General features: G+C 35.3%; 2 protein-coding genes and 1 long non-coding RNA gene across 8 annotated transcripts; 1 reads left to right on the forward strand and 2 right to left on the reverse strand.

The window, feature by feature from the left end:
- The first annotated feature begins 648 nt into the window (after positions 1-648).
- Positions 649-10,525, forward strand: LOC141678727 (uncharacterized). 6 transcript variants are annotated; one of them, XM_074485096.1, is made up of 9 exons: positions 649-759; positions 886-995; positions 1,696-1,814; positions 1,923-2,020; positions 2,403-2,490; positions 2,570-2,707; positions 2,899-3,007; positions 3,097-3,236; positions 3,568-3,865. In XM_074485096.1, the coding sequence occupies exons 1-9, from the start codon at positions 698-700 to the stop codon at positions 3,598-3,600; spliced, it is 897 nt and encodes a 298-aa protein (XP_074341197.1). In that variant the 5' UTR covers positions 649-697; the 3' UTR covers positions 3,601-3,865. The 6 variants fall into 6 exon arrangements, 1 of the variants encoding a protein (XP_074341197.1); XR_012557879.1 differs by lacking the exons at positions 649-759; positions 886-995; positions 1,696-1,814; ... (4 more) ...; positions 3,097-3,236; positions 3,568-3,865 and adding exons at positions 5,007-5,393; positions 6,630-6,704; positions 6,913-6,969; ... (2 more) ...; positions 9,918-9,969; positions 10,055-10,525; XR_012557878.1 differs by lacking the exons at positions 649-759; positions 1,696-1,814; positions 1,923-2,020; ... (3 more) ...; positions 3,097-3,236; positions 3,568-3,865 and adding exons at positions 6,155-6,704; positions 6,913-6,969; positions 7,056-8,475; positions 9,918-9,969; positions 10,055-10,525 and having other exon boundaries at positions 891-995.
- On the reverse strand, positions 8,099-9,529 carry LOC141678728 (uncharacterized). Its single transcript, XR_012557882.1, has 2 exons — positions 9,067-9,529; positions 8,099-8,454 (listed from the first exon to the last, which is right to left on the reverse strand). It is a non-coding gene; the product is annotated as an uncharacterized LOC141678728 (long non-coding RNA).
- Positions 10,526-10,918: 393 nt separating the features above from the next.
- LOC141678726 (BTB/POZ domain-containing protein At1g67900-like) lies at positions 10,919-14,863 on the reverse strand. The gene is made up of 6 exons (XM_074485095.1): positions 14,847-14,863; positions 14,389-14,593; positions 13,772-14,056; positions 13,621-13,690; positions 12,264-13,520; positions 10,919-11,659 (listed from the first exon to the last, which is right to left on the reverse strand). Exons 3-6 carry the CDS (start codon positions 13,828-13,830, stop codon positions 11,174-11,176), a joined length of 1,872 nt encoding a protein of 623 aa, XP_074341196.1. The 5' UTR covers positions 13,831-14,056; positions 14,389-14,593; positions 14,847-14,863; the 3' UTR covers positions 10,919-11,173.
- Positions 14,864-16,232: the final 1,369 nt, after the last annotated feature.

Consider the following 16,232-nt stretch of genomic DNA (forward strand, 5'->3'; position numbering starts at 1 on the left):
TTTATATATCCAAATATCATAAAAATCTAGTCTACAATTTATCCATTTGACATAAATTCTTGGACAATTATAAATCAATATCTCCATATTAAATGTGTTCCCGGGCAGGGGCAGATCTAGAAATATATTTTCAGGGGACACCGAGCAAATTTTGTAAAGACACTCTTATGATTTTGAATTTCATGGGACACTTTCATATATTTTCAAAAATTTTAATGGTGAAAAAACGTAAAATTTGATTTTAGCTAAAATGTCCCCGACACCCCTTACTAGATCCGCCCGTTCCCGGGTGGTGGTTTGATTTTTTGCGGTTAAATTGTTCGAAATTCAACCGAAATTCATATATGTCATATTATTTAAAAAACAAAAAAATATATTCAATCTACCTTTAGATGCATTTTTTTAATTTTTTGAAATTATAAAAAAAAGTCGGAATTTTGATTTTCGGTCAAAATTTAGTCAAACTGTCACAAAAAAAAAGTCAAATTTAGAAGGTAGTATAAAAAAAGTCAAAATTTTAATATTTTTATCCGGTCCAACAAAGTAAAATGTATTTTTACTGATGGTAAAGTAATAAATTGGTAATTTTTTTTTGTCCCGACTAGGTTTAACTGTATATATTTTAATCCTAGCCACTGCACTATTCATCATCTCCGGCCAAATTCTTAAACATCTACGAACGTAAATATAACTAGAGATGCAGAGCGACGAGGTTGCATGGCAAGTCTTTAGACACAACCACTGCAGTTTTATGTCAAAGTATATATGCAGTCTTTTTTAAATTTCATCTTTAATATAATAGTATAGATGTCGTTTTTAATTTATTGTATGTATGACAAAGTCTTTTTATAGCTCTGTTTTGATTGTTTGAGTTGAATTATGCAGAATTGAAACTGGGATATTTTGTCGAAATCAGTATAATGTCACTGGGATTTGTAACAGAAGCTCTTGCCCTCTTGCCAATAGTCGATACGCCACCGTTCTTGATCATGATGGTACCAATTTTTCGAATTTATGAACCTTGTTTTGTTGCATGTTTGCATCTTTACAGGATTTGTTGAGGAATGTTAGCCGAAAAGTATAATGTAAAAGGGGGTTGAATACAGTATAAACAATCAAATCGAAAATAAAAAACAAAGCAATATGTTTTTTCGTGTTTCAAATTAGTTCCTAGTGATCAGGGGCGGATCCACAAATATTTTTTTAGGGGGACACCAAGCAAAATTTGGGAAGAAACTCTTATGGTTTTGAATTTTATGGGGGCACTTTCATATATTTTCAAATTGTCAAATGGTGAAAATCTATATAATTTGATTTTAGGGGGGACACGTGTCCCCCGGTGCCCCTTACTAGATCTGCCCGTGCTAGTGATGTACACCTAAGAATGATCGTAATGTAGTAGTATGCTTGGGTAGGGAAGTTGATATTTGTAAGTTGTTATGTATTGGAGGGGAAAGAAAGTATGTATAGGTGTTTGTTTAAATGCAAACTAATTCGGACTTTAAACCAGAAACCGGTGACTTGTATTGCCAGAGGCTTGTGATTTGGTTGGTTTGTGAAATTCGTAGGATAAAGTGGTTTAGAGCAGAATGATGATGATAGGAAGTTAGGAACTCTAAATCACATGGAAACTTGAGCTAGCAATGGTGATAAGCTGATTATCGTTTTTTAATTTGATAGCTCTTGGTTGTGCAGGAGTCTTCTATCTGTACATGAAAACTGCAGAAAGAGCTCATATGCCCAGTAAGCTATGGGAGAGAGTTAAATTGCCTAAAAATTATGAAAAGGCCCTTGAGATTATTCACAAACATCTGGTATAGTAGTTTCTAGCTTATCGTATGATTCTGTAACTTGTCTGTTTCTTTTTGCTTCTCAAGGAATAGAAGTGTCTGATGTTTGTGTGAAAATACATTCTCTTGCAGATGTATTGGCCCAAGTTTCTTGTACACAAAACAAAGCAACGGCTGACTAAACTGACTCAAATGTGGATACGCATGAGGAAGCTTGCATTGAAAACAAGGTCTTGTAAATCTTCTTCCTTAAATTGCCATGTTCTAGTTGCAGTGTATAGGAATACATAATTAGCATGTTTTTCCTTCTCGTTATCAGTATGTTTATTGCCAAGACAATGAATAATTTGCCCATCAGTTTTATAATCAAAACTTTTGGCATGGTTTATACAGTATTTATAGTTTTGTTATGCAGAACAGGCCTCGCGTTTGGTTTTGTTCTGCTAATAAAGTCGTGTTGCTGGAAAGAGTGAATTTTTTCTTTATGTGTATGTTCTACACTCTCTAGATAATCTTTTCTTCACCTTTTCCTCCTTACATAGATGTGATACCGTAGAGAACTTATATCCTTAGTCTTTAATATACTGTTTGTCTGTTCATTCTCTTTCACAGGGAGAAGATAATGACCATGCCTAGGAAAGTGATAAAGAGAGAGCCTAGGAGAGCGGATAAGGCTGAGAAGGCAGCAATGCTGGAGAAGGTTACATTCATTGCGTTGCAAAATCTTACAACACCTTGCTGTTATGCCTTACTGAAAGCATCTGTTATTTGTTTCTCAGAGCATTGAAAATGAATTGCTTAAACGTCTGAAAGAAGGTGTCTATGGGGACATATACGATCCTGTTAAAGAATACAATAAGCTTACCGATGACATAGAAGCCAAGGATGCTATGATGGAACATGAAGAAGAAGATGATGTTTGTATTTTCGTTACTCTTATTATTATTTTTTATGTTTCCCCATTTTGCGGTGTTTGTATTTAGTTGTTTGGTACCTATTCAGCCAAAAACTAAACGCTTTCTATGAGCACCTGCATATGTGATTTGGTCTAGAAATTGAACAAATTGAATATGAGTTGCTTAAATTTTTATATTATCTATAAAAATAGGACCACGAGATAGAATATGTTGAAGGCTATGAAGAACTTAAAGAGGAGGATGATATTGAAGATTATGGTGGACTTGCAATAGAACAGGGCTCTGCAGATGATGATTCTGGTTTAATACTTCCTCATCTGTTTTCGATAATTATTATTTCTTTATCACCATGTCTTGTTTTGTTCTTAACCTTGCGGTTAATGTCACAGATGGATCAGACGAAGATGAAGAACTGACGGTTGCAATCAATCGGAAAAAAGAGAAAAAAGACTCAGCATTTGGTCGAGAAAGGCTTGATAAAGATGGACTTAATGGCATATCAAAGAAGAAATCAAGAGTTCTTGTTGAGGTAACCACTTGTTACACATTATCACATTTTGGACAAACACTGAGTATTGCATTGATCAAGATCACATTTGTGAATGCTGTGTGTGCCAATGTACGATGAGCTCGATTTCTGACTAGATTGTGTTCCTTCTGCTGTCTTTAACATTGCTGTCTGGTCCAATCCAACCATGTTTGTGTAGGAAAGTGCTTGAATCAATGTTGCAGAAATAGCAGCAAGCATTGCTCATCTTATTGAATATCGTGTTTCGATATTCAATAAGAATTGCTTGTTTTTTTTGTAACTGCAAGTCTGCAATTACTAACCAAGTTTAAAATTCATGTTAACTGTGTAGGTTGAGCATGACCATGTTAACTGTGTAGGTTGAGCATGACCTTACTGATGGAAGACAAAAGGCCATCATGTAAGGTCTCGTCAGAATCCGGTCAGGTAGACAGACTACTCGGAATATGTTTTTCGCTCCGAATTCGGATTAAAATTGTGACAATGGAGCTTGCTGGAAGTTGATGTTATAACCATTTTTGTTTTAATTCAGATAAGCTGAATCTTTAAAGTTACTCTGTTTGCTGGAAGTAAAAATTCAGCTTATAAGTTACTTATAACTTATAAGTTATAAGTACTTATAACTTATAAGTTATAAGTATGTAATGACTTATCTGGGATTTGTCAAATCAACTTATAAGTTGGATAACTGATAAGTTGAATGTATTAATAACAATGTAATTTTCCTCAACTTATTTTGAGTTTTAATTTTTTATTAACTTTAGTTTTAAAAAATGTGTTCTAAACTATTTTTCCAATATAATAATCACGAATTAAGATAATTTTATTTACAATTTATTTATTTTTGTTCAATTAAGTAAAAAAATTCTTTATAATTTATTTATTTTTGTCCAATTAAGTAAAAAAATTCTGACTTTTATCCAAACACTTATATAAATTATAAATATTTATCCAATTATCACTTATAAGTAACTTATTCATTTTAAGTAATAAATTATTTATTTTAAAATTTTCCAACAGACAAGTTAAAAGAAACTTTAGCTTGAATCTTTTAAATTATGATGATTAAGCTAATTATTGAGCTGGTGTTATCGAGCTAACCTTTTCATAAATAATGATAATGGTAAATAAGTTTTAACGTATATTTATACATTCCGGATTCATGATATTTTTATGAAAATTGCTATTTATTATATGTGATATATCAGTATTTGTGAATTTTTTTGGGGAATCTAACATTTATGTTCTGAAATTTGACACTCTTTAGTCCGAAATTTAAATCAACATCTTATTATTTTTTTGATAAAAATTATTATATAGGGATCGACTCCCGAGTAAGAAACGAGAACGATGTTAGAAATGTTGATTTTCCCCAAGATAACCGTATTATCTACCAAATATAATTTGACACATGTATTTTGGGAACAAATTTGTGATATCCTGACATTTCTAGGAATACGAATTATAGTGATGGTGTTTGTATCACATTTTCTGTTTTTATGATGGTATCCATATTTTGTGTAAATTATAAAATGACTTGACAATTGTATTTCGAAAACAAATTTGTGATGTCTAGTATTTTTGGGAAAACAAAATATCAAGATGTGCTTGTGTGACATTTTTTTTGGCCAATTATAGTTACTTGAATATCAGGTGGTTAAGAACTTATCTTTTGTCATCCCAGGTTCTTCTGAGTTCGATTCTCGCTCACCTCCGAGATTTGTTAAGATAGATACTCAACTGAAGTCAAGTTAGTAAAAAAAAAAAAAAATAGTCACTTGAAACTAAATATTTGGCAAGTTAGCCTGAAAGGCAAAGCTAACAGCTTTCACCAACTTCAATGGAGATCCCAAGAGTGACACTTCACTCTACCTCAGGTCACCTGAGCATGCCAGTCATCGGAATGGAGACTGCATTTGATCGTCGCAACTACGATCCAGCTGCAATAAAGGAAGCCATTCTTGTGGCTATTAAGACTGGTTATAGACACTTTGATGCTGCTGGTTTGTACAAGTCTGAACCACATGTTGCAGAAGCCTTAGCTTAGGCTCTCAGACTTAGTATTGTCTCTCGAGACGAGCTTTTCGTTACTACTAAGCTCTGGTCTGCAAGTGCTCATCCTGGTCTTGTCATCCCTGCTCTCAAGAACTCTCTTAAGTAAACTTCCTATTTGTTACTTGTCTTTTCTATCTTTAAATTCTATTTATTGAAAGTTTTTAAGTGTTAAGTAACCGGTCCATCTAAAACTTTAAGGTGGTACAAGAAGACCCGAACAGGATCTTATACTCTTTAACATTAAGTTTTATTACATTGAATATGAAAAGAAATCTACTTAGTTATAGTTATGATCTTGGATTGGCCAATGTCAAAGATATAAGAACCAATTACATCCATTGAATAACGCCTTTGTATTGGATAAGATAGTGTTCTTGAGGTTTCGAGTTGGAGCCCACCTAGCTAGAAATTTCAATTGCCACACAGCACATTGATCCTGAAAATGAAACTTTTGAATGAGGGAATGTTAGAGATATATGATTCAAGTAGCAATATATTCATCTTAGCTATGGTCATGATCTTGGATTGCTCGTTGTCAATGATATAAGAATCATTTACATCCATCTAATGGCACATTAGTCTTGGATAAGTTAATCAGATCTCAGATAATACCCTAGAGGTCTGTAGTATGAACCAGCCTAATTTACCAAAGCTCAATATTGGTCGATGGGCACCTAGAGGAATACATTGATCCCAAGTAATTGGACTTCTCGAATGAGGGAATTTGAGAGATATGTGATGTAATTAGCAATGAATCCATCTTCTTGGTTAGGCCTTGTTGAGGTAGTCTGATATGAGAAGTATTTAAGTACTGACCATCTTGTTTATTCTGTTCTAGCTTTGAAAGTTATTGATTTGTGTAGGAATCTGCAACTGGAGTATGTTGACCTATATCTGATTCACTGGCCTATTAGTATCAAGCCAGGGGAATATGTATTCCCAGTAAACAAAGAGGATCTTCTTCCTATGGACTACAAATCGGTGTGGTCTGATGTGGAAGAATATGTATTAGGAAGGATCTTCTTCCTATTGCCTTACATGTATGATTGCTGTAACCTGATATGGCTGATAGCTAGTATGTACAATTGGTTTACTTACTAAATCTTGAGAAAAATGTGTAAGTTATAGTTACCTGGGGAAAGTGCAATAGTAACCACCAATGAAGTCATCTGTACTTTCCTAGACTTTATCTTTGCAAGTATCCTTAACAGTTCGATGGCAATAATGCATGTTTAGCAGATAGCTAAGTAAAACAGTCGGCATTTCAAGCACTTAATGTGATCGATACATTTTGTACCCCAATTAGATATCCGTGTTGTCTAAGAGATCAAGGTGCAGGTACTCCTTTCTGGTGGAAAAGTAGTATCATGGAAGAATGAACAAGGAGAAGAACTACTCTTTAAGAGCAGGAAGGTGAGCAATTACCTATGTAGCTTGTGTAGTTCCTAAGATCAATGCATATTAGTTCACTCTCTAGCTGAAACAAACTGCTCAGTCAATATTAATCCTGATATCTGCCTTTCGTGCTAGTTCGTAACATTAATGCACATTAGTTCACTCTCTAGCTAAAACAAACTGCACAGTGAATAATAATTCTGATATCTGACTTTCCTGCTGACAGGCAACGGGGAAATCTCCTAAATCATTTAAGGAAGGTATATCTGTTTGCTTTCCACAGGTCGGATCTCCTAAAACCCGGTAAAAGGTCTCACTTTTGACTTTCTTTAATAGGCCTTTGATCTTTGTTGTCACTATTTGTTGCAGTTTGGGAATTCAGGATCATCAGGGCATCAAGGATCTTCAAATAGAAAATTATGGTCATTGGATAACTGTCTGTTGCATCTGGTTCCCCCCGGAAGTCCATCATCAGTAAATCTCAATTTAAAGCCGACAGAGACTGATGTAAAAATATGGCCACGTAGAGCAATCTGTTTGGCCAGTCAGGCAAAATGACCATGTGCAGTACATAAGAGAGACGTTAGTGTCTGAGCATTATTGACAGTAAATGGTACTCTGCAACTTTGTACCACGGATTCATGTTTCTCTTGGTCCAGGCAAGCTTACTTTTGTGCCTCAGGTGAAGAATACTAATAGCAAGTCCTTGTCATTCACAATTTCTGTCAATTACTTCTCAGTCTCAGAGATCAGGTAATTTAGGTGGCCTGTGGTCGACCACTCTAATCTACATTTTTTCGCTATTTAAGTTTAATCTACTTTTATTGTTAACTTCTTAAATGTTTGCAGAGACCAAAAGAATGGTCTGATTAAATGATCATAAGTTTCAACTCAGTAGGGTTCTTGTTTGAAATTTATTACTACTGTACTATACTTTTTAAATATAAGATGAGGTCTAAATTGTAGTGAAGCGCGTGTAGAAGGCTTGGAGACACTTGATTACTTCAATAATTTGCTTCACAGGGAGAGGTTTACGGAGAAGCAGATGCTTTAACATTTGATGGAGAGGTTTTTTTTCTTATTTTGGCTAAACAGTGGTGTGTGAATTTCATGTGGTTCATGCTCGATCACATGCTACTGACTGTGACCCGATTCTTTTGAAATTATTAACATTGAAATTAAGAATGTTTATGTTTAGGTCGATTGAATTTACCTGGAAACACAAATAAACATTGCCATTATAGACCATGAAAAGAAGAGAACCTTGATACTTCAGAAGTATGGTTTCCCAGATACTAGTCTGTTTGATTAAAATCATTTCGCTTTCATGAATATACATAGAATTAACACAAGTTTGCGTTTTGAATTTACCTGGAAACACAAATAAACATTGCCATTATAGACCATGAAAAGAAGAGAACCTTGATACTTCAGAAGGATGGTTTCCCAGATACTGGTCTGTTTGATTAAAATCATTTCGCTTTCATGAATATACATAGAATTAACACAAGTTTGCGTTATGATTGTCATGAGGCATGCAGTTGCGTGGAATCCATGGAGTAAGAGACTCTCAAATTTTGGAGACAGTGACTACATGCAAATGGTGTGTGTGAATTCAGGTGCATTTGAAAAGCCAATCATCCTAAAACCGACAGAACAATGGAAAGGGTGTCAAATGCTTTCTACCATCTCTTCAAGTTATTGTAGCGGGCACTTGGATCCTCAAATGCTTCTTCAATGGCTTTAGTTTACTTCATCATCTGTCAAACTAGCAATCCAATTTATCGAGGTTAGTTTACATATTCATACAACTGCGAGATTGTATATATGTGGTTCATTGAAATAACTAGGCCTGTAGTAGGCCATCAGTGAACACTGTTCAGTTAAATTCTGCAGAATTCTGATTATGTTGATCCTTGCATATGCAGGTATGGTCTATTCGTAAAGTATTGTACATTCAAATTAACAGCCCTTCTTTTTTCTTTACATCTTCAAGGACTTCAATCTGGTAAACAGAAAAAATTCAATAACTCCTGCAACAAAGACATGCACATGACTCTAAAACCAACAGCTAACAATGTCGAACACAGGCAAACACTGATACATTTTTCTTTGAGTTATATTCAAAATTTCGTTATAAATGATAAGAAAAAAAATTAGCCTACAGAAGATGAAGATACAAATACTACAGAACTGATTTCGGCTTGTCAGATTTGGTTTTCATAATATTTGTTAAATTTCCGGAACGTTTTAACCTAATTCGCAATCTGACCAAGGCCAGCTCATGATCACCCCTGCTTCTTCTGAGACAATTTAAGGTAACAAGAAAATTTAGTTTCTAAACAGACAATATAGCACATGGGATCATCTTAGAAACTACCTTGTAGGCCTTCAATTTATAAAAGTAAAAGGATGAGAAACATTTCTATTTTGGTCGGAATCTGGGATAAAACAAGGAAGAAGATCAAGATTGTAAATTGTCAGTTTTTGCACATATCTTTGCACAATGAAATTTCTTTCAGTATAGATGATACAAAAGTTGTGTGAAAATTGACAACCACAAGAATTGGCATGATAGCAAATTGGGACCCTCTCTCCTCTTCTGTCACAAGAAAGAAGATATATTGCCATGTCCTTCCCATGATTCAATAAAAGCATTGGTGGAAAAGAAAGACAAGGATAAGGATGCCTACATCGGACTTTTTCAGACTGATGCAAGAAACTTGTGCACTATCGGATCTTATTCAAACTTATTTATACGAGAGACTTGTACGGGACTTGTTCATGCGGGAGACTTGTACACTGAATACAGAGATAAAAGTACTAAAGATAATGGAAGTATTGTTAGTACTGGATATAGAGTGGTTGAAGCATTATATAAAGTGATGAATGCTGGTGGGGATGTTGATTGAGATGATTATCATATCCGTGACACAACAAGATTAAAAATTTATGTAAAAGATTTAATAACTGTTTTCTATGTTAGTGTTAGTTAATTAAATATCCATCCATCACCTTTCATATCTTTAGTCTATCAATCTTTATCCAAACCTAATTTTTTTAAGTTATCATGCTTGAAAATAATTAGAGTCTGCTTTCAGAAGGTTATTTATTATTCACTTTTATTTGTTGGTTGAATAACACAACTTTTATAAATACTCTAGTACATTTTATATGTAATACTACATGCTCAATGTTTATTTAAAGAAGTACTGAAACTTTCTTTGCCAGGCTATTTGATAGATAACATTTGCTAGCCATCCCCTCCTGTCTCAAGCTCAAGGTAACATCTCTTCTAACTCATATGTGTGATTGAATGTAAGTTTCTAGCATGATCAAACATCGAGTTTTCGGAATCTTGTTTGCAGGAATTTTTCAAAGATAAGATGGAAAATGATGACAAGAAGGTTGAGAATCCATATCCATTATCAGTATCAGTAACATCACCAACAGGATCATCAGGTGGATTGTCAAGGCAAGGGAGTATTACAAAGAACAACAACAGTACTTGCCTCTGTTCTCCAACCACACATGCAGGGTCCTTCCGATGTCGTATGCATCGGATTCCGGGCCTCCAAAGAACCAAGAGTATGGATCAGGATGCACACCAGCAGCATCACCACTCCAAGCCTGATCCTGCAAGTACTACACAGGGCTCTGCAACTATAAGCCACTAAAAAAATCCTAAAGTACTAGCAGATATTAAGAGTACTTCTGTTTACATATATAGTGATAAAGATCTACTATATATTAAAGTGTCATAAGAATTGAGCATTTTGTTCAGTTAATTGTTTAAATATATATGGATGCTGCTACTTACTGCATGCATTTGTTATTGACTTATTGGCTATTGCTGTTACTTTTTTGCTCCAAGTACCATAAAATTTTAAAGCTCTGGTTTTTTTTCTTCTGTTATCTTTCATGTGTGTTCAGAACACATGAAAACACCCCCACCATTCGAAATTAGCCAACTCTCTTCGTACTGATTAAAATTCTGAACACCGCAATCAGACCAACACGATATACTACCTTTGGTGATAGTACAGCCACCAACAATGTTCTTGTTTTCTGCAGACCACAGTGCTTTGTTAGTATTGATTTAGACAACAGGATTTGATTAAATTATAATTAATAGGATTTGCAAAATCTTATATGCAACAGTTACTTGCACAGAGCCAGTTATAAAATTCATGAGCTGAAACAATTAGACCAAGACAGGTGCACTAATGTAATGACAAACAAGATCAAGCTTGATCATTCCAAATTATGCAAAACAGAAGTACATTCGAGATTTATCTCATCTTATCTTGTATTGCTATTCGATTTATTGAAACAGATTACATCAATGCTGCACAGTGAATTGACCGTTTTCTCTAATAATGAAAAGAAGAAAGAGCTAGAAGGGAAAAGAAGACGATGGACAGGATAAGACGTTTAGTTAACCTACAAATGACCAACCACCTCATCAGCTAGAAATTAAATACAAGTTATCGTTTTTCACTTCCTTGCCTGCTGATGGACCACAGCTTACTGAACATTCTTCTAGGCCGATTTGGATGTGAACGGGCCTTGTCTTGAGATGATTTTCCAAATCCAGTCATGTAGGTTTCATCCAAGTCATCATCTTCGGCCAGCCTCATTCTTAGAGTTGAAATATTAGAACTTGGCGTCTTAAGGCCTGAAACACTCCATTGGTCATCTGCTGGCAAAGTTTTGCTACTGAGTGATGACTCAAGAGGCCTCATTGGATCGTCATGTGCAGCTAAAAGTGCCTTAATATTGCTAGGAAGATTGGTTACTTGGCCTGAAGCTACAGCTGCTCGAGTTTGCTCAAAGAAAAGGACTTGAATCACTACTCTTAGTGGGAGCAATTCGTTTTGTGCTGCGTGTGTGCAGGCTTCTGAAGACAACTTTTTGCAGTCAAGAACTCGGCATAGACGCTTCCTTTCACTCTTGTTAAGCTCTGGATGTCCCTGAAAGTTTAAGCATGATGAATCAGGAATCAGGGCATTATTCCAGGATTCATAATTCATAAAAGCTGTATATTTGCAGTAGAGCTCGTTCATTAATACGACAAGAAGCAATACTAACATTGTCTTAAGTGCAAAACTAATTGTCTTGTAGGCAACAGTCGTTATCATATTTACATCAATCAAATTCTAGATAGAAATCAGCTTTCTCAGAGTAAGTGCTGAGTTAGGGTAGATATCTTCAACAATCGATTTTAACAATAAATGTAGCCCATCATACGGAATAACTTGATAACAACTTAGCATAAAATTATTGTTGGATACAAAACTTGAATTATACTTCTAGCTAACCCACCAGATAGGTCTAATGACACACTTGAACTAGAGTTGATGGTTCCTATATGCTATAATCCTAATGATGTCTTCGCTGATAAGTGACTTGTTACGTAAAGTAAGTTAATAAGTAACTGAAGGATGCTTGTTTTTGTCAAAACAAAATAGCATGTTGTTTTCTTAATTAACTCTTTTAAAAGATCACTTGACAACATTAAGTGCTGAAGAAACTCTTAAGATGAGTACAAGTGTAATACAGTATCCAAAATTATACCTTGAGATAAATGTCGATGGCTCTGTATAGATCATCATGATTGAGCCTTGCAAACTCAGGAATAGCCTCAGCAATTGCAATGAACTTTTGAAGAGCCAGATTGGCGTCACGAGCAACTGCCTGGAGATAGCCATCCATAAGCCTTGCAACTCTTAGTTTAGAGCTATGGGAGGCTGAAGATGACCTCCTACTTTCATGAAGCTCTGAAATGTTTTCAGCTGAACGAGACCTCCTATGACCATCTCCCTTGGATCTTGGAGGACTAGTTGGGGGACTCTGTCCTTGTAACATATACTGCTCTAATATGGCAATGACTATATCAACATCATATTGCGCTTTGCATGTGATCGACATATTAGGGATTAGAAGATCACCAACTGTTGCTTCCTCTAACTGAATTCCAATTCTTTTAGCCAATTCCATTTTTGAAGAAGATGATACTTGAAGTATATTGGCTGCCTTCAAAAGTTTAAGCAAGAAGCTGCAGGAAACAGCACCTCTGTCCACTGGAAGCAAATTAATTATCGATTTCAAGAAAAGCCTAGGCATTGAAGCTACTTCTGCAACTGAATCCAACTCAAGGGGGGTATCAACTTGCTTTTCATTGTTATAGGCTCTTGATATTTTTGGTAGCCATCGAGAAGCATATATCCGTAATGCATCCCCAATTATATGAGCAGGAATTCTACCACTTGATTTTATGGCCATCATTGTTCTCCAATAAATTTCAATGCCCAACTCTGCAACATCTTCAGCCCACCAGCCCTTGGAAATATTTTTAGACCTGCCCTCTGATCCGTTACAAGACCGAGTGTCGTCCTTACCTCTTCTAGAATAACTGTGTGCTAAACTCACCTTTGAGGGGTTGCAAATAACTTTGGAAACAACAGCTTCAATGCATCTGCTAGTGATACCAAGGTCTTCTGCCCATGCATGGAATGTTTTGGTACTTTGTAAGGTCACGATTGAGTCCTTCCAGCCCTGGAGTACACAAGAGTTGAGAAAAGCTTCAAGCTTATAAATCAAGTTCCCCTTCTCAAGATCCTCGGTCATCTCCAAATATTCAGCAGCACATCGAGCTGATACAATATTGTAGGCACTGATAGTGATAGTGATACCATAGCAAAACTTTGCACACAATTCAAATGCTTCAGTTCCACCAGGGAATTCTGGGAGAAGGACTACTTGTTGTGATGAAGATTCAGGTGATTCGAAGCATTGTTGCTGAAGGCGCAAACACTTTGACAGCAGAGGAAACTGTAAAACAAAAGATCCATAATTGCTAAATCATACAAAACTAAGAAATATAAAGCTTACCAAACTAAAATCCTTTTGGAACATCCAGATAAAACCTCACCTTGTGAAGCAAATATCTACTTCCTTCGACTTGCACTATAAGATCAGTAACAATCTCCGACGATACTGACCTGCATCAGCAAAAACAGGCCTCAGATAACTAACTACAATATAAAATATGCAGTAACACAATTATCTCATGTTAATCTTACCTTACACCCTCAGTGGTATGGAAAGTATCTGGCCGAGATCCAAGTTTCATAAACTTCATGTCTAAAACTTCCTTGCTTTTCGATTTTTGACTCCCTTACAATTATCAAGTCATTATACCATGTTAAATAACATGGCCCAAACTTCTGACAATTGAATGCTTCAGCTTTAATACAGTAGTGACCACAAAGACTTCTTTCCAATGAAAAAGAAATAGATAATGCCCAATCTTGACCACTTATTCAAGCTGCCAATTTCTTCTGTATTTATTTTCAAAATCCTGCAACCTACAGAAATAAGATTCAGGCCCCAACCAGTAGGCAAGAAATCCTGAGAAATCTTGACATGGGTCATTTCGAAAACCTCATGATGTAATTTATATCAAAAATGGGCAAACTGACAGAAATCCAAGAAGATCAAACACTGCAAAATCTGGCAATTAGTCTAATTCCATGCTTCATTTGCCATAGACATGCAGCAATCAAAATCACAGGTACCAAATTTATCAATTCCATCAAATCTTCACCATATGCATGGCCAATAAAAACTAAACAAGATTTAACTCTAAGCCTAATGAAAATGATCATCAATCAAAAAGATAAAAGCATATAAAACTAACCTTGATTTTAAAGATTCTGCAAAAACTAGAAAAATCTGCAAATCCTTTTGCCTTGTTACTTCAAGAAAGCTTCTTCTCTAAGAATGTAATGAACTTGTCTTAGCTTTAACTTCCATGCCAATGTCTATATGATAAGCCCACTTGTACCCTTGTCTCTCATCATTGCCATACCATTACTCCTACCTTCCAGAGTATTGTAGTCAACCTACAACCAATTATAAATAATTCTGAACATCGTACGCCGCTCTTTAAAATTTATAAAAAACATGTAGAAATATACTATAGTATATACTACAATCAAATCATTTGATCAAAGAGGAATGTTGTGAACATTAATAAGTTTTATATGAAAAAGTATCGATAATTTATTTCGGTATCATGATTTGGTTATAAGAATTTAGAAAAAGTAGTTTGCAGATGGAGGCAAAAGCCAAAAAGTGTAGAGGGAATAAGGATACATATGGCAACTCTGAGTGGTGTTTCTTTAGCATGTCATGTATATTCTCTTATTTGAGGACCTCACTTCATTCAAGTTTCATGATGAGAATAGTTTTGATATGCAAACTTAGTTTTGTCCTCAAGCTGTGAGTAATTGACTTTAGTTAAGTACCCTTGCATGCTGTTAAACACAAGAAACAGGGCTTTTTACGACAGATTTAGACGTTTTTACAGTACTAAATCTGTATCCGCTGTAAAATAAATGAGATGAGCTAGTCTCTGGATAGATTTCTTACATATGCAGATATTTCTTATGGTGTAAAAACCAAATGAACGCAAGAAAAAATTATTTAAAAATAATTGTCATATTCCGAGAATTGCAGCCAACCCTCTAGAGTTTTAGGACGTTTCTTTAAGAAAGTAATGAACTTGTCATAAAACTCTAGAGGGTTGGCCTGCATTCATTTGTAGTTTCTTTAAAGAAACGTCACTAAGATTCAAACACTCGACATCTAGTTACATGAGGTTCCAGACCGGAACCATCAACATATGGTCACCGGATGATGTTAATTAATATTAGGCTCAATCAATAGTGTGAAACTGTGTGAAACTAAGAACTGCATGACTCTGGCATTGTAGTTAGTATCTGTTATATTCAAAAGCATTAAGTTGTCAGTTGAAGACTGGTTTGCTCTTACATTGGATTCTTTCTTATGTGACTGTTAATGTTGTTTATTCGCAAACCGCATTAAGTTGTCGGTTACGATTTTGCGATTTTAAAATTTTGCGATTTTTAAAAATTTAAAATCGCATCCAAACCGCGAATAAGCGATTGTTAAAATTTAAATCCGCAACCAATCCGCGTTTCGCGATTATTCGCAAAATATGGTTCGGTTGTGAGCGGTTGAGCGATTGAACGCGGTTGAGCAGTTCGTCTGTACACCCATAGTTTACGGTCTACAAGCACAAGCTTAGTTGGGATAACAAAGTTGGTAAATATATTGACCAATCATCCCAAACATATCTAATCACTTTGAAATTTTCTTGTTGATTGATGTTGCTTCTTCACTCTATACTCTCCCCAATAATGGCTAAAATGTCAAAGGCTCTTGAAGGTTTCTGTATGAAATACAGAGATTAGCACATATTTACAATGTCAAATAGGTTAGGATTGTGTCAGTGTAATGCTACAGATTACACCCTACAAAGCCACTTTACATATACCAAGTACTAGTTTTTAGGTTTGATGGAAATTTAAGTGTCTCCGCTGAAACTTGAACTCTCGACCTCTTATTATTAACGACCACAGATCTACTAACACGTTATAAAAACGATCACACTTATAAGTTGTGGTAAGATCATTGACAACCACACATCAAGATGCTAGAAAGTACTGCTAAGTAGGC

This window comes from Apium graveolens, chromosome 8, assembly GCF_009905375.1.
Source record: "Apium graveolens cultivar Ventura chromosome 8, ASM990537v1, whole genome shotgun sequence".
NCBI classification, from domain to species: Eukaryota; Viridiplantae; Streptophyta; class Magnoliopsida; order Apiales; family Apiaceae; genus Apium; species Apium graveolens.

Coding starts and splice junctions, on each gene's coding strand:
- LOC141678726 (XM_074485095.1), bottom strand. CDS start 13,830: ATGAAGTTTATGAAACTTGGATCTCGGCCAGATACTTTCCATACCACT. Junction 13,691..13,771: donor CATACCACTGAGGGTGTAAG/GTAAGATTAACA, acceptor TTGCTGATGCAG/GTCAGTATCGTCGGAGATTG. Junction 11,660..12,263: donor CCATCGACATTTATCTCAAG/GTATAATTTTGG, acceptor TTAAACTTTCAG/GGACATCCAGAGCTTAACAA.
- LOC141678727 (XM_074485096.1), top strand. CDS start 698: ATGCAGAGCGACGAGGTTGCATGGCAAGTCTTTAGACACAACCACTGC. Junction 760..885: donor CACTGCAGTTTTATGTCAAA/GTATATATGCAG, acceptor TGAATTATGCAG/AATTGAAACTGGGATATTTT. Junction 996..1,695: donor CACCGTTCTTGATCATGATG/GTACCAATTTTT, acceptor TTGGTTGTGCAG/GAGTCTTCTATCTGTACATG.